Here is an 18,940-nt window from a genome sequence, read left to right on the forward strand (position 1 = left end):
GACAGAGCAGGGAACAGAACAAGCAGATGGACTGAAATACACTGCTGAGGGGAGCAGCGGGTGAGACAGGAGAGGTCTGCTGCGCCATGTGGGTAGCTCCCTGGCGGGCTGGGGATCGAGCTTGTGCTGCAGAGGCTGAGGATAGCTTCACAGTGCGGTGCTTAACCCCTTGTGCCACCAGGAAGGCCCAAGAATAGGTTTAAAAAGTGAATCCATTTGACGAAAAGTGGCAAGTGAACAAGTGCAGGTGGTTGAGAAACGGGCAGAGGACAGGAGTGGGCTGACGGCAGCCCCAGTGAGGCCTCCCTGAGACACCCTACAGTCCCCAGCACTTCAGACCTTCCTGCTGCTGGCGGTCTGGGGCGGCCTACCTGCTCATAGTCCTCCACATATTTGTATTTCTTCTCCCGATAGTAGTACTTTTTCTTCATGCAGTAGAGGACGATGATGTCACACAGCACCGTCGCCTAAATTCAGCACAGGGGAGAAAAGGAGCAGGCTGTGTCCACCCCATCACCAGGGCCCTTCCGGGGAGCAGGCCAGGCCCCGAGGGCCGGGGTTTGGGGATGGAGGCCCAGGGAGACATGTGTAGAGGGTCGAGTCTAGAAAGTGTCACAGGGTGAACACCTCGCTGTGCTCCCCTCAGCCAGGGGGCCCCAAGTCACTCACCACCCCTAAGAGCGCCACGCCGGAGCCAATGTTGATCATGGTAGGGATGATGTCAAATTTCCCAGCCTGCAATGGCAGGAGAAAAGGAAAAAGAGCAGCAATGGCGGTGGCAGAAAGCAGATGGAGGAGGGTCCGGGGCCCCTGCCAGCCCAGAGGAGGGCCAGCGCGTCTGCGGCCGGGCTACCTTTCCAAACACGATGATGTCAAAGCGGATGCCGTAGGCCTTGGTGAGTGTGCGGTGCTCAGTGCCTGTCAGGTCCTTGTAGTACTTGGCAAACCTGGGGGCGGCACAGGGCAGAGTGAGCAGGGGCCGGGCCTCCCCTCAGGTCCTGTGCCAGGGGTGCTGGCGCAGAGCTCCAAGCTCCAAGGCTTGAGCAGAGTCGCACGGCTAAGCTCGGCCCTGCTTGCTGAGCAGATCACAGGAGCACCTGGGGGCCCTCTCTTTGCTGATGTGGGTGACAAAAGTGCAGGAAGGCTGGAGTGCTGGCAGCAGGGCCCAGGCAGAGCTGCCCCCTCACGGTCACCACCACCTGCACCTCTAATGTGGGAGCCACTTGCTCTGAAAGTCCTTCCTGACACGGCCCAGCCAGTTGCCTCCCAAAGAGACCCTGGCCACTAACAGAGAAAGTGGTGGCCAGCTGCTTGGGGTGCCGTGCCGGCCACAAGCCAGAGGCCACACTAGACAGAGAGCCGCAGTTCCGCCCAAATGAACAGACGAGTGTGGTGGAGCCGCCCGCGGGAAGGGTCCTGACCCTGAACGAGGTGGGCGCTGCCACCTGCTGCCACATGAAGGACCCCGAGTGGAAGAGGCCGGAGACCAAGGCCATGCACGGAGGATTCTGCTCACATGGCAGAGCAGGGACAGGTCCAAGGGACAGAAAGTGGGCTGGGGGTGGCTTAGGGCTGAGGGAGATGGGTGGGTGACAGCCAAGGGGCGGAGCCTGCAGTGACTGGTAACAACTAGGGTCAGGTTTCATGTTCTAGTTGGGAGCTGGAAGGGCAGAGAACCTTATCTCAGGAGCCACTGCCAAGGAAGGCTGGCCGGGAGGGGGCGGGAGGACCTCTAAGCCACTATACCACTAGGCCCATGTTTTTCGGGGGACCCACTAGAACCATAACCCTCACATCCCGGTCTGTCTGGCTGATGCTTTCCAAGCCAAGGGTGAACCTGGTGCTGGTGGAGGTGCAGGTGATTTGTGTTCTCCTGAGTGGCCCATCGGCTTTTCTGTGCTTGGGGGTTCCAATCAGGGGGCTCTCCAAGAACTACATAACAGCAGAGTGGAGCCACCACTGATTCCCTTCCTGGGAAAAGAATCCAAATACCTGCCCAGCTTCCTGCCTTAAGCCAGACGCAGAAATGGAGACATTTCCGCGGCACCCACGAGCCTTTGATTCCCCTCAGCACCACCAGAGGGAGACAAGCAACCAACAGCACAGGGGCTCAGTGGTGCCCACAGAGCCTGTGACAGTCACAGCAGTGGCACAGGAAAATGTTGTTGGCCACAGATTTGCGGCTTGTAGTAAGCAGGACATGTGACTCAGGACCCCTCTCATCAGACCAGCTGCAGTGGGCTAACTCCTCCTGGATGCCTGACTGATCCCCCACCTGTGTGACCCAAGGGTGTTTGCAGATGTGATTAATGAAGGTAAGATCCAGCTGGGGAGGATGGAGAGAGAGGACACAGGGAAGGCAAAGCAGAGACAAAGGGAGGGACTAGGGGGGACTCCTTGGAGCTCAGAACAGTGAAGATGCCTGCCGGGGCCACCAGAAGCCAGAAGGGGCCGAGAAAGGGCCTTGAAATCTGGGCTTCTGGCCTCTAGAACTGTGAGAGTAGATGGGAAATGAATTAACAGCACTTTCAGCTGGGGATACCAGTGACTGTACTTTCTGTGGCTGAAACTTGTACCCTAGTGCCCTGGAAATTCCTGGGCATATGCTCAGCCTTGGAGCACATGTTGGTCGGAGCCCAAGACAGGGGAACTGGAGGGTTACAGGTGAGCCGAGGTCCTGCTGAGGCTGGCTCTCCTGGGCTCTGCACAAGTCCAGCATGGCTCTCGGGCCAGAAGCCATGGTGCAAGGTCTTTCTGGGAGCACTAGGTGGAGGGAGGGTGAGAGAGGCCTCTGGTGGGCATGGATGCTCCCACACTGCAGGGACCTGTCACCCCCCCAACACCTGAGACACCCAAGCTCATACCCACCTGAAGTTGTAGCCGGGAGACACGTTGTGGCTGAGGTCCCGGGTGTCCAGGCGGCGGAAGGAGTACTGGGGCAGGCAGAGGGAGGCGGCTCGGTCCAGGTTGCAGGCCCAGTTGATCTGGATGCCAATGATGCCTCCCTGCAGGTGGCGGGCACAGACAGCAAGCTCCCTCAGCGCCTGCTCTGGGAGGAGAGGCGTAGGCAGGCCGGCTCGAGAAGGGGCGCGCCTACCTCCACGGCCATGTCCTGGAAGCTGTGGCCCGCAGACTCTACTATTTTGCCAAGGCGGAATATGGGGCAGAAGGGATCTGTAACCGCATCGTACGTGCACGACTTGAGGTAGGTGGTGGTGACGTTGGGCAGGATATTTCTCCTAAAATCGGGAGAAGAGAATTGGAGTGAGGAGAACGTCAAAGAGCAGTCAGACCTGGGGGTACATAAACGGCGGGTCACCACTTACTTGCTGAAATTAAACTTGGGGTACCAGATGTTGTTCTTAACCAAAATAGTGAAGTTTTCTGCAGCCTTGAGGAATGCAGGCCTGAAAAAAAATAACGCCAGTGTCCATGAAAACACAAAGCTATGCATACTCACTTAGGCCCGTAATATTTTTCAAAAGCATCCACACAAGTGTCATTTTGTCCAGAAAAAGTGAAATTTTTCTAGCATTTTCTACTCTCCTCTGTATAAATACTAGGTCAAGAAGGAGACTGCACAAGACTTCTGGTTTCTTCTTTCCTCGGAAGCCAGGGCCTCTGGCCCGCGGCAGTGGGAATTGAAGACCCTGAGTTGGGGTCTTGCTGGTGGCTTCCCTGGCTGCCTCTCAGCTGTGGGTTCAGGGGAAATGAGCAACAGATCTGGTTTTACAAGTCAAAGCAAAAGTGAATTCACCTCCTGGCTGGAGCCTGACCTCATCTCAAAAGTACACAAAAAGCACGTGTCTGCTGGCTCAGGGCCTGTTCTCCAAGAGCCACGTCAGCTGCTGGCTGAGAGTCTGCGCTGAATCTGTCTCCAAGGAGACCTCACTTCTTTGGTGGCTCTCAGCAGGACAATCCAGCACTGTCAGCTGAGCCCTCTGTTGGGGAGGCCTCCCCTGATCCTGGCTGATTCTCTGAAGTTATAAATAATAGCAATAGTCTCCCACCTGGAAGCGAGGCCAGTGACAAGGCCGCACAGTGAGGGCAGGGAGCTTATAAGGGCTTCACCTGTACTTCTCTCGGGGCTTCAGATTCTCTTAGCCCTGTCCCTGGGGCTTGCAAGCTTTTGTCATTCCCTGTACCAGAACCTGGAAAGGCTCCACATCTGTGAGTCTCATATCCAAGATTTTTAATATTAACTCACCTTAAAAAAATGAAGTGAAATTCACAGAACATGAAATGAGCCATTTTAAGGTGAACAATTCAGCAGTGTCCAGTACATTCACAAGTCTGCACCACTGTCACCTCTATCTATTTCTATCATAGTCTCATCCCTCCAAAAGGAAACTATAAACCAGTAAGCAGTTACTATCCTTCCTACTCTTCAGCTCTTGAAACCACTGATTTCCTTTGTTTCTATGAATTAGTTCTGGATATGTCATATGAGTGTATATCCATCATACAAAGTTGGCAATCATGCTATGTGGTCTATTGTTTTGCTTCTCTCACTCAGCATCATGTTTTCCAGATTCCTGCTTATTGCAGCCTGGATCAGAAGGTAATTAATTTTCATGGCTGAATAATATTCCCCAATCTGGAATTTTAGATATTAGATATATTGGGTGTACCACATACTTGTTTATCTGTCCCTCTGCCCAAGGACATTTGGGTTAATTCTACCTTTTTGGATCAACTTACATTTTTGACAACGCTTTTGAAGTGAAACTTTCCATTTCAACAATAAAAATGATCATTTGCACAAGTTAGAGGCCATTGTTCAAATCAGTACAGATCAAAACAATGATACCATAAGTGTGGTTAATGCTACTGTCTGTCCCATGTGCAAATGTGGGTATTTTCTTTGTGGAAAATGAAAATCAACAACTGATAAAAAGGTATTAAGGACACTTCAAACCAGGATTTCCTCTTTGGTATCAGTGAAGGGGTTGAATAGAACAACACGGGGAGTGTTTTTCTTAGCATGTGACTGGATGCCATTTTGGGTTTATAAACCAAGATCATCTTACACAGAATTAGATCAGCAGCAGCCAATGAAAACATATCGTGAGACACAAGCCAAACTGTAAGTTTTCTAGTGACCACATTAGCAAATAAGAACACACTGGTGAATCATACTTTTGTCTAACTCAGTATACCTAAAATATTACTTCAAAGTGTAAACAACAAAGTATTACTAATGAGTTAGTACATATTCTTTCCTGCATGATCAGCCTTTGGAATCTGGAGTGTATTTTGCACAGATTATTCTGGTTCCAGCCACATTCTGAGTGATGGACAGCCCCACACGTCCAGTGTCTCCTCTGCTGGAGAGCACATTTCTAGAACATTCACCCATAAGATGCTAGTGCCCTCAGTAACTAATAAATCACTGTTTCTCAGCCGTTTCTTCTGTCACTGTGCACCCAGCATGAGGTGGAGGCTAGGAGGTTGTCCTCTGGACCCCAGATCCAGCCATGGTGCCCACGTGCTGTGGTTAGTAGAACAAGAAATGGCCTGGATTCTGTGTATATGTGTGTGTGTGTACGCATGTATGTAAGGCACTGAGAACTGTTTCCTGTCAGTTATACTTACAATGGACAGAGTCCAAGCCTAGAAGTAAGTCATGTACACTCATATTATGAGGATGGACACTGAGGCCTCCCCTCCACTTGGTCAAGAACTGTCACCCCAGGGTAGCCTGATCCCAAAGACACCCAGCACACAGAACCAGCACATTTTGCCTTGACTGCCCTCTCCCCCTAAGCCCACCCACTTCACAGGCCTAAAACCAGAGTTTTTAGAGCTCACCTTGGCACCTCCAAGTAATCTTCAACCGGGCACCAGGCTGCTACCTCACATGTCTTCAGGGTTTTGTTGAACTGCACGCATCTGCCCGTCTGGACCCCTAAAGGGACAAGCGGGATCCTGATCCATGGTGGGGGTCTCTATTTTCTATTTTAACAGTTCGGAGCCCCACCTCAGATGAGGAATTTTTAGCTCTCCAAACTCTGAGATTTATGTCTGGAATTTGGAGTTCAAGGGAATGGTTGGCCTAGTCTAGCCTCATCTCTGCTTCGCCAGTTGCAGGAGCTAGAGTGATGCTACAGTGCAGCTGAAGATCTGGGGTGATATCCAGGGTGCAGAAGACAGGTGAATGTTGAGAAGGACCCTAATAAGGGCACCTGGCTCACTCAGAGTCAACTGAAGGCACTGGGGAGTTTGGGGACTTTTTCATCCTGGAATTTCTCTATGGAGGAGCCCCACCAGGGTGGTGATCTGGTATGGGGGTGCTCTCCCCAGGCTGTGTCTACTGTGCGGACACAGCTGTGCTCATACCGTTGCTGTGGGTGCCTGCAGAGCTGGCGGTACAGTTGGCATCTGATTCACACACAGTGGTCTTATCTGGAATCTGAGAATAGAAAAACGAGTGAAAAGTGCTCCAGTGGCCTGGGCCCCACACATGGGCGACAGGGGCGGATAGGGCGCGCCTACCTCAGGACAGAGGCCCTGGGTCTGGTTCGTGGTGATGATCATGTTGGTCATGATGAAGAGGGAGTTTTCCTCCTGCAGAGCAGGCAGAGAGGAGAGAGTGAGCTGCTGTGTTACCGTCAGAGGCATGGAGAGCTGGGCATTCACCTGAGAGGTCACTACCTTTCACTTCTCCCACACGCCATGCAGAAAACAATTAAAAAAACTGATCTGATGGTCTCCTGTTCTCTCTTGTGAGAGTCCATATCCTAATGGAAAACAGGGACTCAAACAAATACTTGTATACATGTGTTCACAGAAGCATTCTCCACAATAAACCAGAGATTTGCCTTGTGGATTTACAAAAATAACAAAATGTGGAAGTGTGAAATTCCCACTGGATTTTTTCCTTGGATTTGAGAATTGTGTTTTCACCATTCTGCTTGAGATGAAGATGTCCACATGGAACTACCTGTGGTTAAGCCAGCAGATTTTAGAGTTGAGGAAACAGTTGATTGAATGTTATCTGTTAGACCGTAAGCCACAAAAGGACCCATGAGCCTGGTTCTTGGCTAACGCCATTAGTCCAGGCACTGACGTTAGAATTGGATGTTAGTTAGGGCCTCCCTGGTGGCGCAGGTGGTCGAGCACCACACTGTAAAGCTGTGCGCAGCCTCTGCAGCGCAGGTTCGATCCAGGTGAGAATCCCACATGGCGCAGCAAACCTGTCCTGTCTCTCCCACTGCTCCCCTCAGCAGTGTATTTCAGTCTGCCTGTTCTGTTCCCTGCTCTGTCTCTGGTGAATCCTCTCTCCCTCCCGCGCATCCAGCCTGTACCCTGGTTCTTGTATAAATAAATAAATCTAAAAAAAAAAAAAAACTGGATGCTAGTTAACCAGGTGTGCAGTCAGCACTGGCAAGGAGCTCACCGTCCTCGGTGCTGGACGGAAGTCGTGGTGGGAGACGTACCTGAGCTGGAATCACATAATCGGCCACATCCCAGATCCGGAATCCCAGGGTAGAAGTGTTGGTGACAGCCACGCCCTTGGCTTTGGTAGTAACTGAGCTGACCACAGAGTCCGTTTCCTGGTAGCCTTTCTCCCACACAAACACCCACCTACAACATAAAACAGGCTGCTTACATTTCCTCTGGGATTCAGTGCCTCTGAATGGAGGCTGGGGAGCCTCTGAAGCCAGGGGCTGATAGGACCGTGTTTACTATTCTAATTATGTGACTTTGCGAAAGCTGCTTCATGCTCAGGGCTCCATTTCCACGGAAAAACAGAGATAATAGCACATAAACCGCAGTGTGTTGTGTAGGAAATGCAAGAGATGATGCCAGGAAAGTAGTGATTAGCATAAGGGAAATGTTCAACAAATACCATCATCAGTTTTAGATATTTGAGCACTTTCAATGCATTATGACCTGCAGAATCACCGAGAGATAATAAAAGTTATCTCTGCAGTGCTTATACATGGAAAGACTGATCTAAGCTCTTAGTAGTAAATAATTTAATCCATACCACTCTGTAAGGCAGTTGTTAGTCTCCATTTTACAGAGCAGGAAACAGAGACACAGAGAGGTGAAGTCACTTGCCCAAGATCACACAGCTCATGAGTGGAGACTCAGGACTTGAACTCAGGCCATTTCCCTCTAAGCCTCTGTGCTTGCCCTCTAGTCTACAATCTGTCTAGAAAGGAGAATCCTTGCCTTCAAGTGGCTTTTTAGGGCAGTTTCTTATCTTTCTCTGGGAATTCAGGTCACTTGTATGTTTCTCTGTGAAGTGGGGACCCTCCTGCCAGTCTGAATAATGAAAAATCTAAAGGCATTAGGGCACAGTGGTGAGGACATGGCGCCCAGACTGGAACCCAAGGAGTCCATGGAGACACGTCCATGTCTCATCTCCACCATGCACTGAGTAGTAGAAGCTCTGTCAAGTTGCTGACCTTCTCTGTGCCTCAGTTCCTTCCAGGACTTCACAGGATTGTGGTGAGGTTAAGTGAGTTAACACATGTCAAATGCTGAGAACAATGTTTGAAGTCGCCATCAGTAGGCTGAAATTGTCCATGATGGGAGTATTTATACTCTGGAAATTGACCAGCAGGATAAATCAGTAACTATTACTGTTCTTTCTTCTAGAATCAAGAAATATTGGCATCCCTGTCACCGCCTCATAAGCCCTAGATGTCGAGACTTCAGAATTTCACTGGTTTTGGTTACTTATGGATGGGCTCATCTGGCCTGAGCAGTCTCCAAGTCCACTGCCCATCTTAGGAAGCAACTGGGTTTTCCCTAAAAAAAGTCCTGTGTATTTAGAGTTTCTAGGAATTTAGCTGTGCTGTAGGCTTCCATCTAATTCTGGTGGAGGCACAGGAGCTTAGGGCAGGAATTTCTTTTAGAAACTCATTCCATGATCCAATTCATCTTAGTGAAATACGATGTTTTAGCATGGTGACCCACAGCACTCCTTCCTAAAAAAGAGACTCAACATGCAATTTTCTAATTCTGTTATCACTCACTTGATAATGGTCTTAACATTCAGGGGTGTATCACTGTATTTTGGGGGGAATTGGTGGTGCTGGTGGTACTTAATGAGACTTCGTGAGTATATATGTGGAAGGCCATTTCAGCCAATACTGTCAGTCCTTACTGCTGCTGGTTTGACAGGTGTTAGAAGACAAATCTGTGTGTTCATGCAAATCCCCTTGGGCAATGTTAAGTGACTGCAAATCGCACCCCAGGCTGGGAGATCTGTTACTTTTCAACAGTTCCTCTGTTGAGATGTTCAATAACATCTTGGTCCCCAAGGGAAACACTTGGTCCCCAAGCTTTGTTGCACACCTCAGTTTCCTGGGAAGATGATCAAACTCTATGAGTTAAGTCAGAAGGCCTGGGGAGGGAAGACAGCAACTGGTATTTTTGAAAGATTCCCAAAATGTTCTACTGTGTACTTTGGGGACCACACCATGACAGATAATATCTGTCACCTCAGTCACTGTAGACACCACTCCCCGTGTGGACCCTTGAAAGTGGAACCAGTGGGCATGGTAATTTCCCCATCTTCTCTCAAGTTTTATTCAAAATTAAAGGGTGTGTTAAGATGAAGCACTTGGTGAGACACAGCACTTGGTGAGGGCTGAAGGTGGCAGGGCACACAGAAGCCTAAGAGGGCATCATGAGGAATGATGAGGTCAAGGGTGGCTCCTATACAAACCCCCCAGAGCCCATCAAGAAAAAATGTGAACTTCAAATGGGTTTATGACCCTGTGACCTCTCTACTCTCTTGGGTTACCACATGGTGCTAAGGGACAGCAACAGAAGGATGCCAGAGTCTAAGAGACACCAAGCAGAAACCCCAAACCTCGGTTTCCGTGAGCCAATCATAATGGCAAGTGAAGAGCAAAGACTGAGATGTTTAGGGTAAAGCTCGTCCCCCAATCACCCAATTCAAAAGGCATTACAGAGCAATTCGGAAGGACAAGAAGCAGGACAGGCGAGGAGGCAGGGCCAGTGTTGACTTAAAACGGGTCAAAGCAGGCTGTGCCCCGGGGGCCTAGAGCGCAGCGAGGGGCGTGTCACCGCCTTACTGCCGCCTGGAAGGTGCCTGCAAGCTCACCTGTGACCCAGGTGGGTCACCTGCCTCACGCCGCGGTCCCCTCACCAGAGTGGAGGGCTCCCCGGGGCTGACCGTTGCCTTAGGCCAAAACGGGCAGGAGTTACGCCGGCCCCTGACCGCGTGGGGTCACCCTCGGCGCCGGGACCCCACGGGACGGCGCTGGCCGCGCTCACCCGATGACGTAGGCCAGGATGAGCAGCTGCACCGCGCGGTTCATCAGCCCCACTTTCCGGCTGCGGATGAGCACGATGCGCGGCGTGTCGTACTCGAACAGGAAGGCGCTCAGCGCCGCGCAGCAGCGCGCCATGGCCGCGTCCTCCCCAGTCGCCGCGGCCTCCACGCCCTGGGCGGTCCAGACGCCCCGCGGCCTGCGCCCGTCCCGGAGCCCCGCCCCGGAGGCGCGGCCAGCTCGCCCGCCGCCCTGTTGGCCCGGGCCGCCCACCCCGTAGCCTTGTTGCTCCGCAATCCCTGGACCCCCCCCGCCCCCACCACGCCGCCCCAGCTAGGCCCCGCCCCCAGAAAGCCCCGCGCCCACCCGAGGCCCCGTCGCTCACCGCCCCGCCCCGTCCCTGACCCCTTCCCTGGCCCGCCCCGCCCCACGCCGTAGCCCCGCCCGGCCCCGCCCCCGGCCCCCGGCCCGCGCGTCGCCCTCGGTCGGCGAGGGCTTGAGGCGGGCGGAGCTGCCCTCAGGGCCCGGGGCCGGCCCAGCGCGTGACCGCCCCCTCGGGTATGCGGGAAGCCTCGCGGGCGAGGTGCCGCGACAAGTTCCAAAGGGCCGGGGAGGAGGAGCTAGCCCCTCGGCGGGGTGCTCTGAGGGAAGCTTGCCGCCCCAAGGAGTGAGGGACCGACCCCTTCAGGAGGGCCGGGAGGAAGTGCGGTCCTCCTCAGAGAGGCGTGCGAGTGGCCCCCTCAGCGGGAGCACGGCCCAGGAGCGCCCCCCTCAGGTGGGCGAGTGAGCCTTCGGGGACCCGGGTCTCCCCAGCAGAGAGGCCCTCCCTGGGAATGAGCTGCCCGCTCGGGGAGGCCCAGGTCCCCTGGAGGGTCTCGGGGTCGCACTGACGGGGTCTCCTCAGAGCAGCCCCTCTGGAGTGGACACTTGTGCCGGCTCTGAGGGCACTGGCGGGGTGGACACCCGCCGCTTCTGTTTCTGCCACAAAAACTTAACTGTCCGGTCACCGGGGAGCCCCGGGCTGAAGCCTCACTCCCTCCACACCCCCTTGGAGCTGCCCAGGCCTCGGCCCTGCTCTGTTCGCGGGGTCGCTCCGTGGCAGGTTGGGGCGGCCGCAGCCAGGACCGGAGAGGGGCTTGTGTCCATCCCTTCCGCTGAGACCGTTTTTATCGCACCTTTAGGGAGCACTGGAGAGAGGAGGGAAAGTGGAGGAAACACCCAGTTCCACGACTTGAACATAATTTTCCACCTTTATTTACTCCCTTCAGGTATGTACAGAATTTTTCCTTGTCATTATTTCCTAAATAGTAAATACAGCATAACTAGTGACAGCATTTCAATTGCAGCAGGTATTAGAAATAGCCTGGAGATGACTTAAAGTGTATGGGGGATATGAGTAGGTTACATAGGTGAGGGGGCCGCGGCGTGAGGCAGGTGACCCACCTGGGTCACAGGTGAGCTTGCAGGCACCTTCCAGGCGGCAGTAAGGCGGTGACACGCCCCTCGCTGCACTCTAGGCCCCCAGGGCACAGCCTGCTTTGATCCGTTTTAAGTCAAAACTAGTCCTGCCTCCTCGCCTGTCCTGCTTCTTGTCCTTCCGAATTGCTCTGTAATGCCTTTTGAATTGGGTGATTGGGGGATGAGCTTTACCCTAAACATCTCAGTCTTTGCTCTTCACTTCCCATTATGATTGGCTCACGGGGATATGAGTAGGTTACATAGGTGACTACGTCATTATTTTTTTGAAGATTTATTTATTTATTTATACAAGCACTGGGTACAGTCAGAAGCGCGGGGGGTGAGAGAATTCACCAGAGTCAGAGCGGGGAGCAGAACAGGCAGACTGATGAAATACACTGCTGAGGGGAGCAGCAGGCAGCTGGAGAGGTTGCGTGACATGTGGGACCCTCACCCGGTGGCGGCTGGGGATCAAACCGGCGCTGCAGAGGCTGCGGGCAGCTTTGCAACCCAGTGCTCAATCACTGCGCCACTGGGGAGGTCCGACTACGTCATTTCTAAGAGGGAATTGAACATTGAGGATTTTGCTAATTTGTCGGGTAGTCTCGAACCAATCCCCTCAGGGCTACACATCGTGTTTTTGTTTTTGTTTTTTTTTTAGATTTATTTATTTATGCATACGAGAACTAGGGTACAGGCCAGAGGTGCTGGGAGTAAGACAATTCACCACAGACAGAGGGGGGAGCAGAACAGGCAGATCCACTGAAATATACTGTTGAGGGGAGCAGTGGGGAGACAGGAGAGGTCTGCTGTGCCCTGTGGGTCAGCTCCCTGGCCAGGATTGACTGGATTGACTCAGTGGCTGGACATAGCTTGATAGCTGTGTCTTTAACCTGTGTGCCACCAGGGAGGCCCAGGGCAACACAACTTAACTGTATTCAGTTGTGTATATATTGTTGTACCTTTGACCTAGTGTAGTCAGTTACTGAGCACGATTGGGAATTTAGTTTCCAATGAAAAAGGGTTTTCATGAACGCTGCCAAGACTATTCAATGAGTAAAAAGTAGTCTTTCCAACAAATGGTGTTGTGGCAACTGCATATCCACATGCAAAAGGATGCGTGCAGCTGGCCTCTGCCTCAATCAAACACCTAAATGTAAGATCTAAAACTACAAGACTCAGTTGCAAAATGCAGATGTAAATCTCTGTGACCTAGGGTTAGGTGATGGGTTTTTTAAGATCGAATGCTCCGGCTGTTAAAAAAATAGAAGGGCCTCCCTGGTGGCGCAAGGGGTTAAGACGCAACCTATGAAGTTATCTGCAGCCTCTGCAGCACAAGTTCGATCCCCGGCCAGCCAGGGAGCAACCCACATGGTGCAGCAGTTTGTTTTTTGTTTTTTGTCTCCTGACTTGCCCGCTGCTCACCAGTGTATTTCAGTCAATCCACCTATTCTGTTCCCTACTCTGGTGAATTCTCTCACCCCCCGCACCTCTGACCTGTACCCAGTTCTTGTATGCAGAAATAAATAAATCTTTTTTAAAAATAAAAATAAAATTAAAAAATAGAAAAAAATTGATTTTCTCAAAATTAAAAACTTTTGGGGTGTTACAGAGCAAGAGGAGCAGGGTAAGAGGGAGCTCTGTGTTCCTGGAGGTCTCTGAGACAGCATCTATGGAAAAAGAAGAGAAAGTGACTAGTCCAGAGAAAGCTGAAAAAAAACTGAAAAGCAGGGCATCCTCATCCGAGACAAAACCTCAGGTTCAGATTTCTGAAGAAAATCATTGCAGAAAAGGCAGAAATATTTTGCTGCAGGGTCTTACAACATGGCTAAAGCATAATGAAGAACAAGCAACTTCCTGCCGTGCCGCCCCCCCCATAAGACAGGGGTCCCTACCCACGTGAACTGCCACAGAAATCAATCCTTGTTGCTAGCAAGCTGACTGATTGATTAAAAAAGCCGAAATGCACAATCTTTCCATTCCTATTATTTCTCCTTAATATTTGTTTCTATTTTTTCACATTTATCAGTCATATGAGAGTGACATGAAGCGGTGGTGTTTGCTTCCACTGTAAGGGAATGTATACGTGTACGTTTTTGATTAGTGTGACAGTGCTCACAGAGGAACGTGTTGGGGCAACATAAAGCAAGCTACTTGAAAATAATTGTCAGTATTTCCTAACTCCTGCTATAGGATGGGTTCCAACAAGCAGGTTTCACAATTTTAATGTTTTGTCTTTTTTTTAATTCATCTCAACTAAAACTTTGTGTGCTACTCTTACTATAACTTCTATTGTATTGATTTCTTCAGTATTTTTCTTTTGGATTTTGTAAAACTGAAATTTAAGACCACAAGCTGGTTGAGAGCTCACATATTTCTGCTGAGTTTGTACTTCCTGGATCTGCTCCCTCGTTCACCTTTGCCCTTCAGATATAGCTATAATCTTAGCCTAGACAGTAATTTTCACCCTTAAGCTAGCAGGCTTCTGAAACTCGGAATTGAAAAGACTTTGGCTTTTATGCTCAGTTTCAAGAGATGACAAACATACTGTCACCCAGTAATGTTCACGTTAAAACAAATGTTTGTATGACCGTAGCAAATTAGAAAGAGGTAAGGGGCACAGCTGGAGGCCACAAATACTGAGAGCAGCAATAAACTAATTAATAGCCCATAAAAAAAAATATGTCCCTATGAAAAAGATGGTGGGAGGCAGAACCATGCCCAGTGCCCAAGAATAGCCACATCCTAGTTCCAGAAACTGTGTATATAATATTTTATAATGTACCGTACATATTAAAAAGGACCTCGCATATACAGTGAAGTAAAAGATTTTGAGATGAATGACTTGGAAGGGAAAGGATAGAGAATAAAAAGGCCACAGGTGACAGAAGCACAGGTCAGAATGAAGAGTTAATTGGTGGGAGGAGGGGCGATGTAAGCCAAGGAATGAAGCTAGAAAATACCCGCAGGAGGAACACAGTCCTGCCAACCCCTTGAATTTAGCAGTCAAGACCCCATTTGGATCTGATGTTCAGCACTATGAGATTAAAGAAAGGTGTTGTCTTAAACCACTGCTTGTGGCAAATCGTTACAGCAACAGGAAACAAATACCCTCACTGCATAGAAACATTATCGACATTAAATTGTTCATACAGATGAAGCTACTAAGAATATCATTTACTCTTTTTAGTTTTTAATTGTGGAACAGTTTATTTTTCTTGGTGTACATTTTTTTTTAAAAGATTTATGGGGGGGGGTGCAATTGTATGGGGAATATAACCAAAATGAAAATGCATACATTGTGCAAAGATGAATAATGATGCAAGAATTATATAAAATAAAATATTAAAAAAAGATTTATTTATGTATACATGAAATGCGGTTCAAGCCAGAGGTGTGGGGGGTGAGGGGATTCATCAGAGACAGAGTGGGAAACAGAACAGGCAGAGTGACTGAAATACACTGCTGAGGGGAGCAGCGGGTGAGACAGGAGAGGTCTGCTGGCCACTCTCCCCTGCCAGCCCCGGCATCATAGAACTCCTGTTGCAGAGGCAAGGCCTTCCTCATCCATTCATCTAGAAACTTCCAGACAGCTTCATAGGTTGCGTTTTAACCCCTTCTGCCACCAGGGAGGCCCTCAGTGTACATTCTTTAAAATACACAAAGATACAATTGAATTACAAATGTAGACTTAGCTACCTGGCAAGGGACTGGGATTTGTTGAAGGAGACCAGAGTGAGCTCCATTAGGTAAATGGTTATTCCTCCACAGAATAATTTTTACAAGCAGGGAAAATAAAATCTCACCCAAATAAAACAAGAGATATTTAAAAAGTTCAGGATCATTTATGTGAATTTACATTTACCCCATCAAAATAACATGGAAATTAAAGATTCTTAACAGAGTAGAAATGTTTGCCTCATTCGATTTTTTTAAAAAATTATTTATTTTTATTTATGCATATGAGAATTGAGTGCAGGCCAGATGTGCAGGGGATGAGAGATTCACCAGACAGAGTGGTGAACAGAACAGGTGGATCTACTGAAACACACTGCTGAGGGGAGCAGCGGACAAGAGAGTGGGGGTCTCGCCATGTGGGTCAGCTCCCTGGCCGGGGATTGAACTCATGCTGCAGTGGCTGCTGATAGCTTCATAGCACTGACTTTAACCCCTGTGCCACCAGGGAGGCCCTCATTTGATATTCTTAAGGACATTGTTTTGTGGTAGCCTGATGGGGATCTTGTTTAAAGGTAGAAAAACATGTGACTCTGATAAGTAATAGACCAGAGACCAAGGCTGCAAACTGGATGGTAATTACTTGGGTTTCTGCTTTCAGGGCCTTAGTGCCATGGGAAGTGTGTTCAAAAGGCAAATTTCCGGGCCTCATAGCCAATAGGTAGTTTCAGAAGGGCCTGAGATATTTCTGGAAGTCTGTTTTTCCAGGAAGGTACCAGGTAGTTCTGAGGCAGGGGTTAGTGGGCCACACTCTGAGAAATGCCAGGCCCTAAACAAGGATTTTTACACATTGAATAATCCCCTTTGCCGGGCCTCCCCTGGTGGTGCAGCAGTTGAGCGCTGGGTTGCGAGGCTGCCCACAGCCTCTGCCGCACCAATTCAATCCCCGGCCACCGGTGTGGGTCCCACCAAAAAAAAAAAAAAAAAAAATAGCACAAATAATCCCCTTTGCCCCCGACCAAGATACATCCAAGTGCCTACCCCTGTGCCTGTGAAAGTGACCTTGTTTGGAGGGAGGCTCTTTGCAGATGTGATTAAGGATCTCAAGATGAGCTCATCTGGATTGAGAGTGGACCTTAAATGCAAAATGCTGCGATGTGATCAACTTTTCTTCAACTTCCTGTATTTTAGTTTAATTTTTGATCCCTCCTTTAACCGGCAATCCTCTTCTCTTTTGTGTGGCTGTTTGAAATAACTTGTCCAACTACATGTCAGATCTCGACAATTTATTTTTTTTTTTAAATATTTATTTATTTATACAAGCACTGGATACAGTCAGAAGCGCAGGAGGGTGGGGAACAGAGCCAGAGCGGGGAACAGAACAGGCAGACGACAGAAATACACTGCTGAGGGGAGCAGCGGGCACGGCAAGAGAGGTCTGCACGCCATGTGGGACCCTCGCCAGCGGCCAGGGATCGAACCGGCGCTGCAGAGGCTGCAGGCAGCTTCGCAGCCCAGCGCTGAACCACTGCGCCACCAAGGGAGGCCCCTCGACAATTTATTTTTGGCCAAAGATTTCTTCTGGTGCTCGCTGCAGACAACAAATGCACTTTGTTCTAAAAGAATATCAACCTCAGTTCTCCTGAAAGTTCAGCTCTCTCCAGAAGTCATGTTCTTAGCTCAGCGATGCAGGGGACACTGGCTAAGACCCAGTTGGTACCTTACCCTGCTTCTGCTGATGCTGAAAAAGCAGCCTGCAAGGGTGCCCAGGGGAGCACTGATCTTGTCCTCTCTTATGCTGATGGCCATAAGCCTATTTGGTAGAGCAGCAGGGAATGATCAAAATGTTATAAACTGGGAGCTGATCTCAGGGCTCTGGGTGAAACTCCACTGACACAGAGGAGACAAAAAGCCTTTTATGTCTTGCCGTCAGCTGGCCTTTAGTCAAGGGTCTCAAACTCAGATGCCCGTAGAGGCCAGACAGAAATGAGTGGTACTAAGGTGTGGTGGGGACAGTGGCAAACAAACACAAAAACCCAAAGCACATGCCCTTTCTAAAGGGAACCCCTGGCACTGTAGCCCAGTGCTTCTGTGAGGGAGATAACCCAGAGCTGGCAAATGGTTTGGTTTTTTCCAAATGGATTTACAATCTTTTCATACAAAGTAGGAAATCCAGAATTTATGTAGATCTCAACTTTTGAAACATTATGCAGGCCAAAAACAAATAAAAATTAGAACCCAGTTGAGGGCTACCTGCTAATCTATGATGCTTCTTTAAATAACATTGAATGGACCTTGAGTAGACCTCTCTCTAGAAATTGGTATGAATGCTAGCTCTGTATGTGTGTGTGTGTGTGTGTGCATGGGCGCACCTGCCTTCTAATGTGCAGGGATTACATAGACACTTTATATTATTCATTTCTCCAGGAAACAAAGAACCCAAATGTAGCAACAAAATACAGTCAGGTAAAACATCTGAGAAGAAATGTAGTTGGGAGGCTGGATGATACAGTCTAGACCAGCACTTCTCAAAATGTAGTGTGTGTCTGAGTTTCTTGGGAATCTCATTAAGATACAGATTTTTATGCAGCCTGAGGTTCCACATCACAGCAAACTTCCTTCACATCATTTATTACCTGAAATGGCCTTGTTGGATTCATTATACAATATAAGAATATAATAACAGGCACAAGTCCTCAGAGTTCCCTTCAAAGAATTTAAACGAGTGCTCTATATGACCTTTACCTCATAAAGATCTAGAACATTCCATGATCTCAGAAAACTCTCTTGTGCTCCTTTCCAGTTAGTTCCTACTCTCCTCCCTGCCCCCACCTCCCTGCCCCCACCTCCCCGCCCAGCAGCCACTGTTCTCCTTTTCCACCACAGATAAGTGTTGCCTGTTCTTGCTCTTCACACACACAGCATCTCAATCTGTGCTGCTTTGGGTTGGCCTCTGCAGTCAGCATCCCATCCGTGGAACGCATCTATGTTGTTGCCTGTACCAGTATTCTGTCCCTTCTTTACCAACTAGGTCGTGGTTTAGTATATAACACCATTTATTTCTCCCTTCACCTATGGTTGCAGCCTGGGTGGTTTCCAGGGTTTGGCTTGTATGAATAGTGCTGCCTTAGCATCTGTGCACAAATCTGCATGTGGACATGTGTTTCCTTTCTCTAGGTCATGGGGTAGGTGTCTATTTAACTTGATGAGAAACTTCCAGACAGCTCTCAATGTGGTTGAACCACGGTGCCCTCCCATCAGGACAGTTCCAGTTGCTACCCTTCTTTTCCACATGCCAGTCTTGAAATTTCATTCTACTGGCTGTGTGGTGATACCTCACTGTAGCTTAAATCTGCATTTCTCTGATGACTAACAATATTGACTTGTCAAAGTTTTTTTTTTTCCATTTACTTAGAGGTTTGTCTTCTACATAGTACTTAAAGTACACTAACATTTTTGTCCTGCTAGAGTAAATGGTAAATAGTAACTTTTTCTATTTTTGTTTACCAGTATACCCACTGGCACCACAAATTTTTTTTTCTCAATATATA

General features: G+C 49.4%; 1 protein-coding gene across 1 annotated transcript; it reads right to left on the reverse strand.

The window, feature by feature from the left end:
• Positions 1 to 721: 721 nt before the first annotated feature.
• Positions 722 to 10,394, reverse strand: LOC311183905 (P2X purinoceptor 4-like; the record flags this gene model as incomplete). The annotated part of the gene is made up of 9 exons (XM_084253592.1): positions 722 to 947; positions 2,869 to 3,005; positions 3,098 to 3,239; positions 3,327 to 3,407; positions 5,812 to 5,908; positions 6,340 to 6,412; positions 6,496 to 6,567; positions 7,440 to 7,587; positions 10,261 to 10,394. 9 exons carry the CDS (start codon positions 10,392 to 10,394, stop codon positions 722 to 724), a joined length of 1,110 nt encoding a protein of 369 aa, XP_084109718.1.
• Between the last annotated feature and the right edge of the window lie 8,546 nt (positions 10,395 to 18,940).

Source organism: Talpa europaea (assembly GCF_964194135.1).
Source record: "Talpa europaea genome assembly, chromosome: 14".
Taxonomy (NCBI): Eukaryota; Metazoa; Chordata; class Mammalia; order Eulipotyphla; family Talpidae; genus Talpa; species Talpa europaea.